The sequence below is a fragment of the Pholis gunnellus genome (genome assembly GCF_910591455.1).
Source record: "Pholis gunnellus genome assembly, chromosome: 7".
Lineage (NCBI taxonomy): Eukaryota > Metazoa > Chordata > Actinopteri > Perciformes > Pholidae > Pholis > Pholis gunnellus.
The window spans coordinates 22,963,187-22,983,951 of record NC_136533.1 but is presented as its reverse complement, the minus strand read 5'-3'; the positions used below and the strand labels follow the sequence as shown (position 1 = coordinate 22,983,951).

At 45.0% G+C, this 20,765-nt stretch overlaps 1 protein-coding gene across 1 annotated transcript; it reads left to right on the top strand.

The window, feature by feature from the left end:
• The first annotated feature begins 1,001 nt into the window (after positions 1 to 1,001).
• Positions 1,002 to 19,424, top strand: snrkb (SNF related kinase b). Its single transcript, XM_079163617.1, has 5 exons — positions 1,002 to 1,165; positions 2,178 to 2,609; positions 2,877 to 3,271; positions 14,514 to 14,655; positions 16,677 to 19,424. Exons 2-5 carry the CDS (start codon positions 2,374 to 2,376, stop codon positions 17,722 to 17,724), a joined length of 1,821 nt encoding a protein of 606 aa, XP_079019743.1. The 5' UTR covers positions 1,002 to 1,165; positions 2,178 to 2,373; the 3' UTR covers positions 17,725 to 19,424.
• Positions 19,425 to 20,765: the final 1,341 nt, after the last annotated feature.

The following is a 20,765-nucleotide window of genomic DNA, read 5'->3' as shown; positions in this document are numbered from 1 at the left end:
CCTTTACTTCCCCTGTATTGTTCGGGTTGCAGGTAGATATTGCAACGAAAGAAAGAAAGAAAAGTACCACTAGGTGGCCCCATTATTCTGCAGGTTGGCTGGTTAGAGGAGACAAAGAGCTGCTGGGATGAGATCATCCAGCAGACTCGTGCCCAATAGCACAGACTTTTCAATATAATCATGCTTGAACTTTAAAACCTACAGATAACAACAAAATATGAAATGCAGTCAGTTCAAGAGTGTGATTGTCAGTGGGAGGTGCTGCTGAATGTGACATCAGATACAATAAATGGACATGGAAACAGGCTAACACACACAAAAATAACGTATTTACATTCAGGCCACATGATGAGGTCAGTAGTAAATCCACTATTTCAAAGAGTGTATTTGACACGCTGTAGCTCCCTATAGAGATAGTAAAATAATGCATAATGCTATGTGAATTTTCCTTATGACAAAAAGGGGTATAATTGGAAACAACTTTTTTGTTTAGGTCCGCATTTACGTTGTGGCCCTCTGTGTCTGTGTGAATTCAAGCCATATGAATACAGTCATTATAGTAGAAGCATCTCAGGAATGTACGTTATCATGTATGTTATGGCATAGGTCGTTGTGCCCTACCCCCCTCCCTACTGCTATTTTGAGAAAAAACACTCATTAGTCAGTTATATAATTTCTTGGACTTCCTGAGCATTCATTCAGTCATTTTGCTCTCCACTGCGCACGAGCACAAGAGGCTCGCGGCCGCTGCCTGCTCCTTTTGCTGCTGCTGCTGCGCCGCGGGAGCGAGTTGGAATGTATTGACGTCAGAAGGAAAGCTAGACACACGCGCGTATGTGCGTGCACGCGCGCGCACGTCGGCATGCTCCCGTCCCGCTCTCTCTCTCTCCCTCTCTCTCTCTCTCTCTCTCTCTCACTCTCTCTCTCCCTATGCTGGAGCGGGCGCGCGGTCACGCAGCTCGAGACTCTGGAAAGAATTGAGGCGGGCGGTCATGAGAAAAGTATGTGCACACATGGACCGCGAACATGGAGTGTTATGAAAGAAAGCGAGGAGGCGGCGCTGTCATTTCTTATGCCCGAGTTCAGCGCGGCGAGGCGGCGGAGTGACAGAGAGAACCGCGCGGCTGGACAGTTCGCGGCTACGGGATATTATTACACAACGATGGTAAGTTGGGTATCGAGGATAGCGGCGTTATATGCCCCCCGGCGCCTGTCCGGTTGTTCCGCGAGGTTGTTGGTGGCGTTTGTTTTGGAGGTGTTGAGCTGCCGTAGGAGGATGACTGGATGTATGTGCCTACTCGGGACTGCGGTTGAGGCCAAGTAGAAAACAGCTGGCTTTGGCGCAAGTGTAGCAGCCCGTAGGCATGTAGGTAACGCAGCGTGTTTTGGATCCGATGAACCTGCACAGACAAGGATATCAGAGGACAGTAACCCGGTGAGGCCTGCTTCTGTTCAATCGGCCCAGTGGAGCTGTGTATGTGTGTGTGTCACCATCACTTATTCTAATGAATAAGTGATGGTGACACACACACACACACACATTCCTAATGAATAAGTGATGGTGATGATAAGATGCTGCCGGTGATGAGGATGAATAAGATAAAGGTAACAGCGATGAAGTTGACTGTGGTAACTGTATTGATGGTGACCGCGGTAATGAAGATGATGATGGCAGCTAAACTTGTTACCCTGGGGGGGGTTTGACGATGACATCATCAGGACTAATGCCACCTTTTGACCCTCTTAGCCAAACTAATGACACACACACACACGCGTGCACACACACGCACATACATTATGGTTTCCTGTTACAGTATTGATTTGGCATGCCATTTGTGCTGGGTGGCTGTTATTTGAGATGGAGCCAAATGCAGCCCTTCAACATCACAGATGATAAAATAAATCATATTTGACCCTCTGCTGTTCTCCTTCTGGGCTACTAGAGTGTACTCTCCTTATACATCGCGATCTAGTCCTCGCTGCTTGATTGAGAAAACTTGTTTCGTCTTCTCTGCCTTTGTCAAAAGATGTGAAATATCAATCTGGTCCAGTGCTCGGAGGGATGAGGCGTTAGCTGACCTCTTCTAAGCCCCGTTTCCCTTTTCGGGGGCCGAGGGCTAAAATCCTCAACGCTCTCATTTCGTCTCACTGTGTTGTCTTTTTCTTTGTCCTGCCAGGCAACTCCCCATCGGTGAGGAACTTCGCTGCCCTGCAACCCCTCCTCCCTCCGTCCCCGACACCTTGACACAACTACTTTCCGTCTCCCGTTTCCTTTTTCGTCCCTCTCTCCTGAAGCTCTTTCAGTTCAATCCCTCCTTCCCTCCGAATCCCCCATACCCCCCCCTCACACCCCTTTTTGTTGTTGTTTCAAACATGGACTCCTCTGGAGAGAGAACCTCCGCCCAGGAGGGACACCTCGACCCCAGGAGCAGCCCCGGTCGCTCCGATCTCAGCGGACTGTACCACCTGGGTCGGACGTTGGGCAGGGGCCACTTTGCCGTGGTCAAGCTGGCTCGTCATGTCAACACCAGGCAACTGGTTGCTGTCAAGATGATTGACAAGACGAAACTCGACGTGATGGCGGCGAGCCACCTTTTACAGGAAGTGAGGTAAACAACACAGAAAGACGAAGCTTGAGAAGAAAAGATTTTCGAAAAAGTTTAAGTGGGAGCACTTTGTAGCTATTTTTAGGTCAGATTGAATTGGATTTCAAACAGGCATACTGGTAGTAAACTGTGTGTGATCCATCTGAATCTTATCTGAGCCAAACATGGAACGAAAAAAGAACAAACCTGTGTAGATTTTGAGGTGCCCTGGAGGGGCCGCACCACTCTAGGCATCCTTATTTACCCGCCATAATTACTCGTTATTTCCAGGTGCATGAGGCTGGTGCAGCATCCCAACGTGGTCCGCCTCTACGAGGTCATCGACACGCCCACCACCCTCTACCTGGTCATGGAGCTGGCCGAGGGGGGCGACCTCTACGACTACATCCTCCGCCACGAGGGAGGCGTGGCCGAGGGCAACGCCAAGCGCCATTTCGCCCAGATCGTGCGCGCGGTGGCGTACTGCCACCAGCTCCACGTGGTGCACCGGGACCTGAAGCCCGAGAACGTGGTGTTCTTCCCCCAGCAGGGGGCGGTGAAGCTGACAGACTTTGGGTTCAGCAACTTATTCCAACCCGGGACCATGTTGGCCACCAGCTGTGGGTCGCTGGCGTACTCGGCTCCAGAGATTCTGCTGGGAGAAGAGTATGATGCTCCAGCTGTGGGTGAGAAACACATTTCGATTTTTTTTTGGGGAGTGTTGAAACTGAACTATTGATCTAGATCAATGGTTCCCAACCGGGGGGTCAGGACCCAAACATAGGGTCACAAGAGAAATCTGAACGGTCGCAAGATGATTAACAGAATACATACTTGAGCTACGTCCAATTATGTTTAATTAACTCACCCAAACCGTCTTAATTAGTCTTTTACACCAAAAAAAGAACCCCTTATATCACTGAGTTGGATAGAAAATGTCCTGGGTTCTACTTGCTGTCCTCTCTCCTTGCCTCTCTTGTTCTTCAGAGGCAAACTTAAATTAGCGAAGTGAAAAGACAATTCCGCTCGTCCAGTCGTCCGTCCTCGTCCTCACAAATTCGCTGGCTTTCACTCAACTCATAAATGAAACCCTGAAAGCTGCCTTCAGAGGCCTACATGTTCTCTCCGGTACCGCAGTGTGTGATGTCTTTTGTTATTGTTCTTTCATGCATGCCGGTCAGTCCAGTGTGTGCGTGTGGCCACATTTGTCCCCCTTGACCCTGTGTATTTTCTTGTTTCTTAGTGAGTGTGTTCCTGCTCTGTATACCCTTCCATATTTATGTGCTTGTATATTTGTTTGTGCCTGACCGTGTATGTGCGGATCTGTGTGTGTGTGTGTTTGTACATGTGTGTGCAATGTCCGTAAAGGATTAGTATGTGTATCTGGGTCAGTCTAAGCAAGCCAGCCAGTCCTGAGCCAACGGGGCACGTTCTGCAGTGGAACCAAACACTGCAGCTCACCACTGGTCTCTCACACTGCATAGCAAGCATTTGTGTACGCGCGCGTTTGTGTGTGTGTGTGTGTGTGTGTGTGTGTTAGAGTGAGAGAGACGGAGATAGATCGCAGATGAGAAAGTGCCACGCATCACTGTTTACCCGCGGCAGAAAGGCTGATCCGTACTGCGGTGATCTGTGTGACATTGGAGGCCGATAGATTGTGGGATTTGACATCATAGCAACAGCAGGAAAACACACAGCATGTCAACTTCAGGGAGGTTGGTTGTGTAATCTGCTAGACATGGACTAGGATGGATTTTGGCAGGGTTTGGGGCACTATTTATTCCGGTGACGACGAAAGCATCTGTACTGAATACAAGTGCATCCCGACCGCAATGAGGAGCTGATCCTGTGGAAGGATCTACAGCAGGGGTGTCAAACTCGAGGCCCGCGGGCCGGATCCGGCCCGCCACATCATTTTATGAGGCCCGTGAGTCCGCCAGCAAAAAAAATTAAGTTCGACTCGATAATAAAAATATCCCCATAGTCGAAATGATGAGATAGAAAATCATAATTATGAGACAGAAAGTCAAAATGATGAGACAGAAAGTCAAAATGATGAGATACTTCAACACAACAGTCATAGAAGCAGCTCTTTGGCTGGTTACTCTACATTTGACATGGAACTGGATTGTGAGTACATTGAAGACGACTTTAAACGTGGCTTTACAACACATGAAATACTTCATGTGGGATTGTGCAAACGCACCCTTGAAAGGATTTTAAGCTTTGAACAAAGTTAACGTATTAACTTGTGTTTGATGATATTTGTAATATGTGATATTTGTTATTTTCTTTAAAAGTTTGATCTTTGATAGAGCAATGTGGGTTTCTTAACCCTAAATTAAAAGGATTTAAGTTACAATAACAGAAATGTGCTTAAATATATTTTTACACTTGAATAAACAATAATCAAATGTAGAGACAGTGATTTTCCAATATTTTAGGAGTAGTTACATTTACACAGTCTTACATTTACAACCGGCCCTTTGAGGGCGACCGTAATGCTGATGTGGCCCAGAGTGAGTTTGAGAGCCCTGATCCACAGCGTCTGTTGTGCCGCCGATGGCAAGCGATGTGTCAAAAGGGAAAGGGTTATTTAAGAGGCTTCTTTTTTCCTCATATTACCTTGTGTTGTTGTCTGCTTATAACAGTCTTTGTGGGATGGACGTAATGAAGGATTAGTCACAAACAAACACTTCTCACACGCAATCTATAACTTCAACCTGAATTCGTTGCCTTAGTTCTTTTTTTTTCTTTTCTCATGACTTCCTGTTTCTAAAAGCGTCTACACGGAGGGCCGTGTGTTTGAATCCATGTGTGTGTGTGTTACAGTGGTGGGCCAGCAAAGCCTTCTCTGCTGGCCTAAACAGAATCACAAAGTTATAGCTATTTTATAATTTAATAATTTTTCTTAAATACACAACATTTATTATAATTTATAAAAATATTTAGCTTATTTTCTCATTGCACAGCTACTGTGTTCCTCAGTTGCTCTGCTTCCAGTGCAGCTTGTTTTAAGTAGAGCTTTTATCCAATCAGATTTCACCTCTGTGTCTCTAGGTAAGAAGAGAGGCCCCAGGCCTGCAGACTCACCCAGTGCTGCCATGTGCAGTTTAAGTGAATGGGGACGATATTGTTGATTGTCATAGTGTTCAACCAATCAGATATTTATTTTGACATGTTGGGCGTATTCTTTGAAGTGTCAGAGCTGCTAGCTGGCCTAGCCATACGTGATTGGTCAGTGGGCTAGCGTGACATGTTGGGCGGTGACAATCCCAATTAGGGCTGCAACTAACGATTATTTTAATAATCGATTAATCTGTTCGATGAATCGGATACAAAAAACAAAAAAGCATTCATTTCCAACCCTTTAATCAAAAACAGAGCTGACAGTGCACATTCACAGAGCAACAAATCTTCACAAAGTGCACAAACAGGTTGCTCGAACATCCCTGAGCTGTTAAAGTCATTATTTAAAAAAATAAATGGACTAATATCAGGAGTGGGGTTCAGCGGGTTTACCCACACCTCTCAGTGAAGGCTAGACACGCGCTGATCCACTCAGTGAACGGCTTTCAGGCCGATAAGCCACGCCTCCTCTCCGGCGCGTCCAGCGCGATGCACGCGAATGAACACAAATAGTCCCCGGCGATAAAGAGGTCCCCGGCGATCGCGACCAAACGCGAATGACGCGTAAATAATACAAATCGCGTAAATCAACTTCCGGTGTTGTCATGGCAACGTTTATACGCCGGTCAGCGTCAGCTACAGAACCGGAGTCCTGTTCCATTATTCCGAGCTGCTGTGAACACTCTAACATCTCCGCCACTTATTGAGTGGCGTAATAATCGCAGACACAACGAATCGATAATGAAATTCGTTGCCAACTCTTTTAATAATCGATTTTTATCGATTTTATTGATTCGTTGTTGCAGCCCTAATCCCAATATCTGCTGCCTCTGCTGAGCGGACATTTTCAGCCCTCAAACGCGTTAAAACATGTTCAGGAAATACAACTGGGGAGGCTCGACTGTCTTCACTGGCGTCCATGAATCGAGAAGGACTTCTTACTGGAACTAAAACGCACGGATGTACTGAACAACCGTGAGATTAAACTCTTTATTAACAAAGAAAGGAGGATGGACCTTGTCTTTAAATAGTGAACAGCAGCTCTGGTAAGTTAACTGCTTTTGTTTTTACATCTGCAGTAGCTTTAATATAGCTTTTAGTTTATAAATTATTATTTGTACAACTTGTTTTTATGAAGATGGATTTTTGTTTGGATTTATATGTGATAGGAACTATTGTTACGTCCAATGTTGCGCTGGGGACACAGCCAGTCAGTGCCAATGTTGCCAACTTGGCAACTTTCTCATTAAATCTGGCGACTTTCCAAACCCTCTTGGCGACTTTTTTGGTCAAAAGCTACTAGCGACAAATCTAACGACTTTTTCTGGTGTTGTTGGAGACTTTTCTGGTGTTTTGACTCTGACGTGAACGCACATACCGTTCTACAGTTACTGCCGTGAACGAGCAGCGGGTGCTGCCGGGAGCCGCCCCAAAGCACTCACAGGCGGTCACTCACAGCAGCCTCGCGCTGCAGTCAGAGAAGAGAGGAGACATGCTCTCGGCGTATTCATGTGTCTGCACTCTGCAGTTAGTGTATTTATAGGTGTTGAGCTTCATTTTTACACAAAACAAATAACCGTAGCTGTGTTTCAGCTGCAGGACAGCAGTGAAGGCCCAGGTATAAAATGCACGGCCCACCACTGGTGTGTTATTATTACATATCCTCTGAGACTTGATTTCTGCTTCACCTCCACTCCAAGTGCATTTTTTTCTCGTTATATTTTAACACATTTATCTTCCTGCGGATGTCGCGGTTGCATCATCACTTTGTTAGAAATGTACACTTCCTTCACCCACCCACACACTCACAAACACACATACACCAATAGATACATGTGTAGGCCGATGTGTGATAATCCTGAGCTGCACAGAGGAAGAGATGTCCCTTAGTGATCTCGGCTTAGTAAGGTGACTCATAAACCCGTCTCTACACACACACACACACACACACACACACACACACACACACACACACCTCTTTGATATTTCTGTCTATAAACAGACTGCTGTTTAATTCACTGCGGTTCCTTTGCTGCTGGGAGTCTTTGCAGTATATGCCTGCTCTGTTTGCGGACATGGTGTGTGTGTGTGTGTGTGTGTGTGTGTGTGTGCGCGCGTCATATGATGTGGAAGAGAGACACGAGGGTCAATTGCGTCTTGCCTTTGACAAAGATAAACACTGTCTATGGTAACATAATATCAGCCCGTCGCTGTGCTCACACACGTTTGTTTCTGAGGTTTTATTGTTAATGTTCGGTCATGTTATCCTTTTTCTTGAGCAAATGGTCTTTTTTTTTTTCTTTTTTCTGGCGATTCGCACTTAAGATTTGGATAGAAATGGGTCCATAAATTATAGCTTGTACGCACATGAAGGTGCACTGCCTGAAAACAATCTAGCTATGACAATATTTGGTGAGTTATGACGGAGAAGTGCTCGGCCATAAATGACAGATAAGAAGGGAGGGGGACCTACATTGGTGGACTATGTCCTGAGCAGGGGGAAGTGCTGCATTTGGCAGATAACTGTGATCCTCTCTGGGCGTCAGCTGAAAGTGTAAATGCTTCGGCTGTGACTGTCACATGTGGTTAAAGTAGAAATAGTCGCCCTAAAGCGCATAAAGGGTTTGCAGGATTTACCTTAAAAAATAACCAATGTATAGACGTGTACAAAAGTAATCCGTCTCAATCATCACTTATGACTCTCTAGAAGTGCTTGGCGGAGCGACACCCGGCCCTCTGCTTGTATTTTCATATTTCTCTGCTCCTGGCAACCGCGCTTCCGTTGAGCCGGGGGGGGGGGGGGGGAGGCATAACGTATAAGAAAAGCTGCTGGTGGGGCCCATTTAGTTGTAACTTTGATAATTGAGCCAAGCGAGCAGCGTATATAAAAGTTTTTAAAGGGAGGAAGAAGCTGACTTTGTAAAACGGTAAGTGGCAGATTTTGGTGTCGGGCCTCGTTCTTGTAAAGAGCATTTACAAGAACGATTCAAAAATAAGTCAGACGCAGTAATGAAGTCTGAGGTCGTGACGGGTTAGAGCTCTCTGATGTGCTGTCCAATATCCTCAAAGTGTGACCTATTAAACCACAGCAAAGACTCTCATTTAGAACGTCCTCTCGTACACACCACTCATTTCTCTGCTCCAGGGTGGAAAGGGGGTGGTGGCTTTGTGGCTTAGCTGGGAGCAGCACATGGACCCCCCCCCCCCCCCTCTAAATATCCCTTTTAGATGAAGGAATAAGTGGATAACCGGAGGAGTTAAAACCTCTTTGTCAGTGTTTTCATATCAACCTCAAGGCTGCCGGACTGTTTATATCAACAAGGACTTTTCCGAAGCTCGCAAAGCCCAGAGCACCCCCCCCCCCCCCCCCCCCCTCCACACACACACACACACTAGAAGCAAGCCTCTTAGCAACAAGTCCAAAAACAGTCACATCACTTTGAGGGAAATTGTGCAAAAGTAATGACAAACGAGTCTTTTGGGAACAGCATGTGAGGGAGACCAATTGCTGCAAGGTTACTTTATTGTGATTGTACATCGACTTGCTTCCTACTACCCACCCAACAGGGAAGTTCTTGTTGAATGTTATATTTCACAAAATCTGCTGCTTTGTCTAAAACCACGCTGCATTCATTGCATAAAAAAGTCTGGCCATTTTTTTAAAGGGGCACTCCACCAACTTTACAGAAGAAGATCAGTTAAACTTTAATGGAGAGTACCATTCAGTCTGTGAAACAAAACGGCTTTTTTTAAGTTTGAGCAAAATAACCCTGAAGATGTCATCGAAAGATGATGATGAAACAAAAGATGCATTATGGGAATTTTAGGATCCACACTAACATTCTGAATCCGTTTAGAATCTGTCTCTGGCTAATCCCCCGCTTCTATGTAAGTACAGTACTAAATTGTGGGAGTACCCTTTAATGTCACCTCTTGCAGTGCTCAAGTCCTACAAGATTATAATTTCTCCTCTGATTCCCAAGAAATAATCCAACGTTAGACGGATCAGAGTGGGATTTCCACATGAGCCACTCTGCTGTGACTGCAAGGTGAACACACAAAGTCCTAGAAGTAGTGACAGTGATGTCTGCATCAGTTAAAGAAGTAATATGCACGTCTGCATGCTCAATAAATGTACATATAATCATCTGCTTCCCAGCTTTATCAGGCCCATTAGATCAGAGTTAGAAGATAATCGTATCAGAATAATGAGGTTTGTCAGGATCAGGAGCTAAATGCCTTCATAATTGGTCCAGTTCATATCATATAGTATGTTTATCAGTGACTGATGACATGAATGCATCCTTTCCTTTAGTCACCGCCATGCAGTGATGCTGCGGTGTTGTCCTCCAAAAGAGGGCTGTGTTTCCTTGTCTTAACGTGCGGGTCCCTCTGGAACGGGGCTGATCTCGTTGACCCCTTCGTGACGGATTTGGTCTTGGAATGTGCACTTTAAAGGGCAGCTCCTAAAAAGGGCCACAGTCCACCACTGAACCAGGATCAGCTCCGCTCCTCTTTGCAGTACTGCTGAACTCACAAGCTTTTGTGTGTGTGTGTGTGTGTGTGTGTGTGTGTGTGTGTGTGTGTGTGTGTGTGTGTGTGTGTGTGTGTGTGTGTGTGTGTGTGTGTGTGTGTAGTTGATGTTTGTGCTGTCTGCAGACCACAGTTCTTCACCATAAAGCGGTTTCTGTCTTTCTGTGTGTTCTTTGTAAATCTGGAGGAATCAATCTTCTTCACTCCCGGTTGCTGTTGTGCTGGGGACTCCACGGAGTGATTTTTACATATTTGGTGGCTTATTGTAGTTCACTTTTGCTGCTGGACCCTGGATGCAGATGAATGCTGGGTAATGTCACAACCATACTTTTCTTCACTTCGTCAGCGAGCATGCGCAGACTACGGCCTACAGGAACACTCGGCCAACGCAGCTCAAATTCTTTTCTTATTTTTGCCAAACTAACTTCTAACCTATTTACCTCCATTCATTAAATCCATGCTCTACTTATGAACCAGGGAAGTTATGTCAAAGCAAGCGGCTGATACGCCTATTTTGAAAATATTATTGTGCAACCAGTACTGCTTGCACAACCTGGGTGTGTTTTCCTCTGTGCCAATGAATACATGTTCCTGCTCGATACAAACTTATGACACTAATAACGTTACCGCCAGCAAAATACCTCGACTAATTAAATCCACTCTCTACTGTTTTAGTGCGCTGTTCCTGAGTAACCCCGTCCTGAATTTGTGTTTTCAGTGCGGTATTTAATGATTACGGGGCCCCGGAGCAAATGCTGTCTTGCTTTACTTTTCACCCTTTCTTAAACTGATAATGTGAGTATTGGCGTCGTAGAAGTATTTAAAAATGTTTCTGGGGTAACAGTAACAGTTTTCCCCCTTGAGCTAGACTGTAGGCTGCATGATTTAACTCCTTCGTGGCTGGTGTGTCACTCAGGACCTGAGAAAGGCATTGATGAGTGTGAAGTTGTTTTGTATGAGCGGCTCTTGAGAAAGCTGCAAGCAGCCCTGACTGAGGACAGGCATTCAACCGGCGCTGCACCAGCGGTGAGAGCGGGCGATGCTCCCCCAGCCGGCAGAGAAAAGCACACTCCCAGCACTTAGTGGCTTCTCCTCCCTGTTGCGTAACACTACTCTAGACGCGCGTGCACGTGGGCGTGCACGTGGGCGTGCACGTGAGTGCACATTGTGCAGCGCGGACTGAGGGCCGTTGTTTGGACCATCATGAGTATAATGCGGGACAATGGCTGAATGTTTATCACGCATGGGAGTGGTACGTGTGAGAATCTAAGGCTAGAATCTGAATGGACCACAGTGTCTTTCCATCCCTGTCTATCTAATCTAGCTCTGCTTTGGATATTATAGTGAAAAAGTTCATTTACAAAGGCAGGTGTTCATCATCTGGCATTTGTTCCTTTTTCAACCATTGCTGAGTATTGCTCATTAATCTCACTGCTGTGTTATGAAACTGCAATCATTGTTATCTGTATCCTAAAACTTGTGCATACTGCACTTTAACATGTGTTTTTATTAGTGCTGGGCAACGATTAAACATTTTTAATCGTGATTAATCGCATGATCATTCTGCAATTAATCGCATTGTTATGTGCAAAATTCAATAAAGTAGCGTATTGCGCACTTTTATTTTAAAAGTACTGCTATATGAACAAAAGTGCAATAACATTTGGTTTGCAAACACTTTAAACTAAAAATAAATCTACGTCATGTTTTTTTATTTCTTTTTTATGTTTGTTAAATTCTCAGTAGCGATAAATAAATGATATCCTTACTATACAAATTCCAAACAAAACAACTTTAAAAACTCAAAAAAAATAATTTAAATGAATTATTTCTTTTTTGCTTTTTGGGGTATTTTGGTCAGACACATATGCAACGCTGATTACCGTAATATGTGTGGTATTTGTTATAAATGTACGTTGGTACATAGAGGGTGATAAGAAGATGTACATGGAGGGACTTAGGACCCAGGGGAATGTAGGTGAAGCGTGGAACCTGGAGGGAGTCTGTACCGTGGCAGTCACGTGCATGTGGAAGTTATGCTAATAAAGATTTGCAGTTAAGAGCAGGTTGTTCTCACGTGCTTATATATATATTTAAAAACACGACAATATGTATTTTGATATTGTCACGAGACAGGTGGGACCGATGGTTCCGGACCGGGCGTGTCACCCGGTGGGGGAGAGCGGCAGCAGAAGGAAGTGACGCCACACAAACACAGCTGTTCACCGCTCGCTGCCCGGTTCTTGTGTTAAAAATGTCCGCTTAATAATAAAAAGAAAAAACTGCGTTGACGCGCAATAAAATAATTGACGCGTTAATTAATTAATTAATGCGATAATAACGAGTTAACTTGCCCAGCCCTAGTTTTTATAAATAGTGTGAACTAATTTGCAAGTTAATCGCACAAGCTCTGTATGTGTATTCTCAGAAAAGGATGTTGTTACCAACTTAGGAGAAAATAAATTAGATATCAGGGATTTTTGTGTGAAAAATAACATGATTTCCAATAAATGTTAAAAAGTAGTAGTTATACTCACACTGTTGGCCTGCTGGCAGCTCTTTGAGGCTTAGCAGTGCTTTTGAGATACATGCTACCGTCAGCATGCTAACATGCTCACAATGACAATGCTAACATGCTGATGTTTCGCAGGTATAATGTTTACCGTGTTCACCATCTCAGTTTAGAATTCTAACAATTGCTAATTTGCTCTAAACGTTGAGCACAGCTGAGACTGGTGGGCTCCTATGAGCTCTGCATGTATTTGGACAATAACCAAAGTGTTAATTTGACCTGAACAGGAAAAGAGGAAAAGTCAGGGATCACCGAAATCATTTGGATTCCCCCTCTGGAGATCATGAATGCGTCTGTACATTCTATTGGATTGATAAACCCAACAGATCTCTAAGTCTGAGCTGAAGTGGTGGACTGACTGAACAGCATTGGCATCCATAGAGCTATAGTGCTAGCATGTCTAATGAATAATGAAACACAATATGCTGTTCATTATGGTTAGTTAAACATCAGACAGAAAATACATGTACACACATTCAGAGCAACAATGTGCAAGAAAATGCAAAAGAACCCCTCTAAAGTAAAAGATCTGTGGACTGCAGTGGTCCCTGTGAAACCCATGAAAGATTAAGATAGCCAAAGCTTGGGGGAAATATAAAGTCCAATGTCAACAAGAACTGGAATTGTCCTTTAAGTGACTCAAGAAACAAATGTGATATCAGCAGATCTGGCTTTATGTCTAGTGTAGAAATACGGGGTAGACGCACAATGTGAACAGCGTGTGCAGTGTTCCTATTCCCAGTGTTCGGAGAGTAACACAAGGAGAGACAGAAAGCTAGATCATTCTGAGAATAGCACAACGCCACAACAGGCCCTCTGTTTGTTATGGCCCTCAGCTCCCCTTCCTGCGTGTGTGTGTGTGTGTGTGTGTGTGTGTGTGTGTGTGTGTTTCCTTGAACGGGTCGCGCCGCAGTGTTCTCTCCTGGTTCAGGCTGCTCTGAGTTTGCGTGGATCTCCTCTCACTGCATCTGCATGAGAACGAGCGAGGGAGGGAGGGAGGGGGAGAGGAGGAAGGAAAGGGAGGAGATGGGAAAAGAACACACTGTCAGCACTGTCGGTCAGCACCAGGAAGCGCGTGTGTGTGTGTGTTTGTGTGTGTGTGTGTTTAAGTCAGGGGCCAAGCCGTCTGCAGCTTAGGCCTCATACTAGGCACATGAAACCGGTCATGCAGCTGTTACTCACACACTCTACTCTCATGTTTTCCCTCTTCATTGAGGAATAACCTCATCTAAAGTTACGTACCACTCGGCCGCTCACCCTGACCTCTGACCTCTCTGCCGAGGATGTGGAGGAGGAAAGAGAAAATAGAATAGATACATAATGCCGTTATTTTGAGAATCTGATTTCCTCATGTTCCGCTTTAGAAAATAACTGCAGGGGTGTTTTCTCGAGTCAAATCCCCAAAAAGGGCTTTTATTTATAAACATCCCTTATGAAGTAAGAGGCTCGCAGAATTCTAAATATGATCTGATAGCAGAGGGATTGTGGGCTTTTTTTTAAGGCCTGACATGATTTGCTATTTAAGGCTAATTTTTGTGCTTTTCTGTGTGTGCGTGCGTGCGTGCGGGCGTGTGTGTGTGTGTGTGTGTGTGTGTGTGTGTGTGTGTGTGTGTGTGTGTGTGTGTGTGTGTGTGTGTGTGTGTGTGTGTGTGTGTGTGTGTGTGTGTGTGTGTGTGTGTGTGTGTGTGCTCCAGATATCTGGTCTCTCGGGGTGATCCTGTACATGTTGGTGTGTGGAGCCCCTCCCTTCCAGGAAACCAACGACAGCGAGACTCTGGTCATGATCCTGGACTGTCGCTACCGCGTCCCTGAACACGTCTCCGACGACTGCAGAGAGTGAGTACCGACGAGTCACGCTGGGGTTAAAGAAAAGGCGACATGGTTCATAAGAAGAAAAAAAAAAAACAGTTTCATTTTAAAATTGAAATTGATTCTCCATTTGAAGGCTTATTCCGCTCCGGGACATTTCAGTGCTGTGGAATAGATGCGGTGGGTCACCGCGTGTTAAGAAGCTGCTGACCGTAAAATCATCTCATTAGTGTGCGTTTCAGTGGATAATGATGGTGTCCTAGTTATCCCAGAAGCTTCTCCACCCGGCTGCAAATACAGTTCTTGTTAAACCGTAAAATACTTTCTTAGCCCAAAACAGTGAGCGTTGTCTATCTATGTATTCCGTTGTTTTCTTTAGCTCAAAACTTCTGACACTCCCTCTGTCTTCACTTTCACAACTTCCATCCAACACACACACACACACACACACACTGCGCTGAGCTCAAAGCACTGCAGCGTACACGTCAATACAGTTAGATCTGCTGCTGCAGCTGCAGCTTTGGAGAGTGAATGACATAACTCTGAGATAATACAACAACAAAAACACTTTATCAAGTCCAGGTTTAAACCACTGAGCCCTTTTTACCTTAGTAATTCAAATCTAAATGTATGTACATTATATATATCTGTATCTGCAGGTCATGAAAAGTCTCATTTAAAAAAAGGCCTTAAAAGGCAATAAAAAGTCAATTACAAAAGTGTAAATTTAAAGTGGAGCTGTTGGTACAGTGGACTGCATGCAGTCACCCTCAGACCCAAAGCGAGCGCTGTCACCACTCGCTATGAATTAATCATTTTTAATTGGTTAATCCCTCCACCCGTAGTACTGCTCCTTTTCCGGGTTATGTTAATCTAATTAATTAATCATTAGAATTTTTATTTAAATATACTGCTGAGCATTTCTAAAACATGTGAGGATTAAAGGCCATATTGTCTCTACTGGTTTTCCAACATACTTGACAATGAATGCCGTGTGGAACCGTGAAATCTCTGTATGTGGGTTATGTCTACACAGTGTGGTGGGCAACTCCACACATGAAATGACAGGAAGACCGAAAGCAGCAATGAGTTGATTCTACCAACATGTATCGTCTGCGTAGCCAAGGCCTGATAGATCTCCTTTCTCCGTGCCATCGCGCTGGTTCCTTCATGACCATGAACACACACAAACACCATCATGATGGTATCAATGCTCACTAGAGCAACACGCGTCTTAATCTGCAGATGGAAATAGTCCCTCCCAAAATAGACTTTGTGATCCCGTTTGAATAATCAACAGAGTTTTACTCAGCCTTTTTTTTCTAAATGAAATGATGTATTTCTGAGTCTTTTTTATATATATATATATATATATATATATATATATATTTCGACCGGAATAAATGGGCTCTGGACCAAGCGACCAGAGACAGAACACATCGATGCTTCGGTCTTTTCTTTGGGTCGGCTTTGTCGACAGTGACAAGAATATTGAACTAAACCCACCTCATCCGTTCAAACCTGAGCATGTATACACCCAGACAAGACAGTAAAAAATACAGAAACGTGACAAAGTGGTGAGTGTTGTCCGTAATGCACCATTAAAAAAGAGCAACATCAGCAGTAGCCTACAGGTTGCACGTGTCAAACAGCTGAAATGAATAAACGCCTTTTGACACCGATTTCCTGTTCCCGAGATGGCAACAGGCAGAAATACCCTCAATCAAATGTATTGTTAGATTATCTGCAGCCGCAAACACATCCTGCGATGTCTGAGTCATAGGACTCAGCCGCAGGTCACATGATGGTGCGTTCGAATGGAACAGAACAACCTTCTGGACGTTATTAACTCATTTGGTTTCAAGCTATTTCAGTGAGATGTTAAGAAGCGTGGCGGTGACCTATCTCAGATATTAATCAGATACTTATCTTTATCAATTCAGTTGTTGTATTCGTTCAACAAAATGTGATTGTACATAATGAAGCATGTAAACTTCAGCTTCTGTTCTTTGCATGGAAACAATAATCCTCTGTTGTTTCCCCGTCAGCCTGATCTCCAGGATGCTCCAGAAGGACCCGTGTGGCCGCGCCTCGCTCGAGGAGATCGAGGCTCACGGCTGGCTGCAGGGGCTCGACGACGCGCTGCTCAGCCCGGAGGCCCCGCCGCACTGGCTCTCAGGGGCCCTCTCTCCCAGCTCTCCACGCTCGGGAGCGCCCGAGTGCGGGGACCTGCTCGCGGCGAGGCCCCCGCCTCAGCAGGCTTTCCCCGGTCCCTGGCAGCCCAGCCTCAGCTTCGTCCTCCGTCCGCCTCCGGCCGAGGAGCCTCCGGTCACCAAGAACCTTCCCGCGCTGCAGCAGATCTGCGAGGAGGAAGAGGAGGAGGAAGAGGAAGACGAGGAGGAGGGAGTTTTGGCAAAAGAGGGTGAATGTTTGGTGTCTTTGTTCGTAGCAGAGCCGGAAAAAGAAGCCGAGGAGATGCTTGATGGTGCAGATGATCAAGAGTGTAGGGAGGAGGAACAAAAAGAAGAATTAGGAAGCTTAGTGGAGATTATGGAGGAGGGAGAGGAGGAGCAGGAGGAAATAGAGAAAGAAGACAGTGGGTGCGTGATTTCCGACCAGCCAGTCAGTCATGGTGACAAAGCACTCAGTCTGACCCCTGAAGTCCCACCGTCGTCTCTGCCTGGTTTGGGGGTGCCGTGCTGTCAGGGGCCGGCGGACTCCACGAGCCCAGAGGAAGGACGGGGCGAGGAGACAGAACCCAACAACAACACCAACAAACCTCCTCCTCTCCTCCCTGAATCCGCGTCCTCCTCCAGACTGGCGCCGAACGAGAAGGAGTCGCAAAAAACGGGACAAGAAGGAGAGCGAGACGAGAAAACGGAGGAGGGCGGGAGAGACGACCCCTCGGCGGACAGATCTCCACCCCACAGCGAGGCCGCTCCGAGGGCGGAGCAGGGGAAGCGGCACAGCCTCAAGCTGCGCGAGAGACTCTTTCAGTTCCCCCTGTGCGAGAAGGCTCTGGCCTTCAACATCCCGACGCACAACAAGCCCAAGATCCTGCCGCTGGCTCAGTACAACTGCTGCCACGTGCTATAGGTGAAAACTCAGCCTGCGCGCGGCCATGTGACGCTGCCGCTCCCTCGGGACAGTTTGGCTGCGGGCAGATGGCCGGCGTCAGAGCGCCGAGCGCCATGCTGAGCCTTTTTCTGCCGAGGCAGGAGAGCAAAAGGCCCTCCGCGTGCGGGACGCGACGTGTACAGCCTCACACCTACAAACACTCGGCTCTAGCCGTCGTGCTCATGTGATAAACGTTGTGTTAAGCTAGCGGTGGTGTACAGCACAGTAGCCAGACATCAGCAGAACCTCATGCGGTTGCATTGCTGTGAACAGGAGCAACCGCTGGATTACAGCAACTAGACGGTGTCCCATCTGTTGCTCAGAAACAATACCGGACCTACAGGAGAGATGATGACAGGAATAGATAGACATACACGTTTTTATTGAATAAGCTATCGTCTTTTGTTTGTTTGTTTGTTTGTTTAAGAGGTGCCTACATACGTACATACTGTACATGCATGGCCACCGTGTCATTTGTGGTTCTGACTGGTAAGAAAAGCTCTAAATGTCAGAATGTTCTAGCGCTCACTCCATCCAGGAGCCATGATTCTATAACACGTGAATTAGAATAAAGTTTGAACCAGCTTTGCTACAGAGTAGCACTCCCTTTCTCTTCCCTTTGCACAACCTGCTTCTCATTGGTTAAAAAGCTCTTAACATAAGCTCTATTCTAGAAAGACTGTTGCTATGATGTGGTGTATGATACGATGTGATACTGTGTAATATATGCCTAAGACTGAGATGATGATATGATTTTCTGTACTGTTAACCTAATGACGGGTCCTAACATACTGTATAATACTGTTGATAGGGTCATTGCTCATTGATTGGGATGCAGGTCTTCCATTGTATTTGAACTTGTTCTTTTTATTCTCCCTCAACAGTTTAATCATATTTGATCATAACAGATTTATTTTGGAAGCGCAGATATGAAGTTTTTTTTTTTATATATATGACCGTCAAAGATATGAATCCTCTGAAGAGACATGTGACTTTGTGCATGTTATTACTGTTATTTATCACAATATACCTCCATGTGTCTTGGATCTGACGGGACGTTGTTCTTCTTGTGTAACTGTAAGTACCTTGAGGTAATCCACTGAATGATGAATTGCACACAGTACGACTACTGCAGCAGGTTTAAACTAACTCTGTCCTTGGACTGGTGGATTAGATTTGTTGGTCATTTAGACCGAGCGATGTGACACCTCATTACGTAGCTGAGGAGTCCCTCCGTATGGTGTTATTATACCATATAATGCCTCAGTGTGTTTCTCTATTTTCTCATACTGTATATTTTTTTTCTCTTTAGAAGCTGAGACAAGAAGTGAGATATTTTGTAAGGTTTAAGAAGGCCAAAGCTGTACAATAAGCGAAAGATTCCTCCTATAGCTCGGTAAAGAGAGCGTGTTCCAATCAGTCACTACTTCACGGGTACAACTCATTGGGTTTCTGAGCGATCGGACGGTGCCCGACTATATAAGCAGCGGATGTCATGTGAAATCTGATTTAAATCATCAGCCATGAAAAGCATGAAATCTGTGCAGACGGGGGATAAAAATCACTGTTATTTGTTCCTGTGCGATTGCAGCCCGTCTCCCCTCAGTGTGTCTGCGTCTACTGACCTGCATTGTAACGAGGACCACGTCTCCATGGAGCTGTGAACATATTTTTCTGTATTTATTTATTAAAAATGGATTAAATCAACAGGATGAATGTGTGCAGTGTGCTTTATAGAGGATGTGGACAGTGATACTGTACAGTGTTGTTGCTCCCACACACACACACACACACACACACACACACCAGAAACTAAATAGCCCCTTCTGGACCAGGCTGGGTTACCGGCCAGGCAAAGACGGATGCTGTTATTTGTCACACACGTGTAGATGTGGCATCAATGGATGTCATCTGAGAAGAAGAACTTCATACAGACCGACTGTGCTGAAGCTCAGAGGTAAGATATTGTATTCTCATAACCAGCTGTCTAATATTGTTGAATATTTAGAGCATATACATTTTTAATTCCAGTGGCATCTTTAGCTTCTTTGTGAACTTCTTGAAAATTCATGAAATGCTAGTATATGGTCTATGATAGACATTGACATCCAAAGTGCCACAGTCAAATTACTTTTATATTTGAATGTGTGTGTCTGTAATGTGTTTCTTTGTGTGTGTTCGTCCTCCAGAAAAGCCGCTCTGTATCTTTCCAACAGAAGCTCCCGTGGGATTGAGTCCCTTTCGGAAGCTTTTCCAATCCATGCATAAAACAACAGTGTTTTCTTTTATAAAACTAATAAATCCAACAATTAATGTCTTCTGTTATTAGTTACCCCTGATGACCAAGTCCTAGAAGATGTAAATGGTAAATGACATGATGGTTATCATTACAAAAGCTAGTCGGACCAAAAACAGGAAAAATGTCTCCGACCTCAGAGAGAACCAACATGAAGTGTCTTAGCGGGGAGTCTCGCCTGAGATATGAAATGTGTGAAGTGTTAGCAGTATTTATTACAGTGGCGCTGTATGGAGTGTCTAGTTTCAACATTGTGAGTGGAGATACATTTTCAAATCTTGCCCTTTTGAGGATTTGTGCTCGCACTGATAACTGTGTCTCACTGATAACCTTTGATATCAAAATCCCCCCGTTTCATCTACAACAATCAGAACCATTATACTGTATTTCATATGCTCATCACATGTTTTGCTTGTCATCTGTTAAGTATAAGGTTGCAACTAATGATTCTTTTCATCGTCGATTCTTTTCATTATCAATAAATCTGCTTTATGAAATGTTGTGAGAGGCTTATCATCATTTCTTAAAGGCCAAAGTAACACCTTAACATGTTTGTTGTGGCGATATTTGGTTCACAATCAGACAACTCTAAGGGAAGGTTTAGCATTTTGGCTTGAAATATGACTTCAAAGTTGAATTCTTCCATTTCTGTTGATCGACTAAATGATAAATGCACTAATCATTTCAGCTCTAGAAGAGAAACTAGTAACTGCAGCTGTCAAAT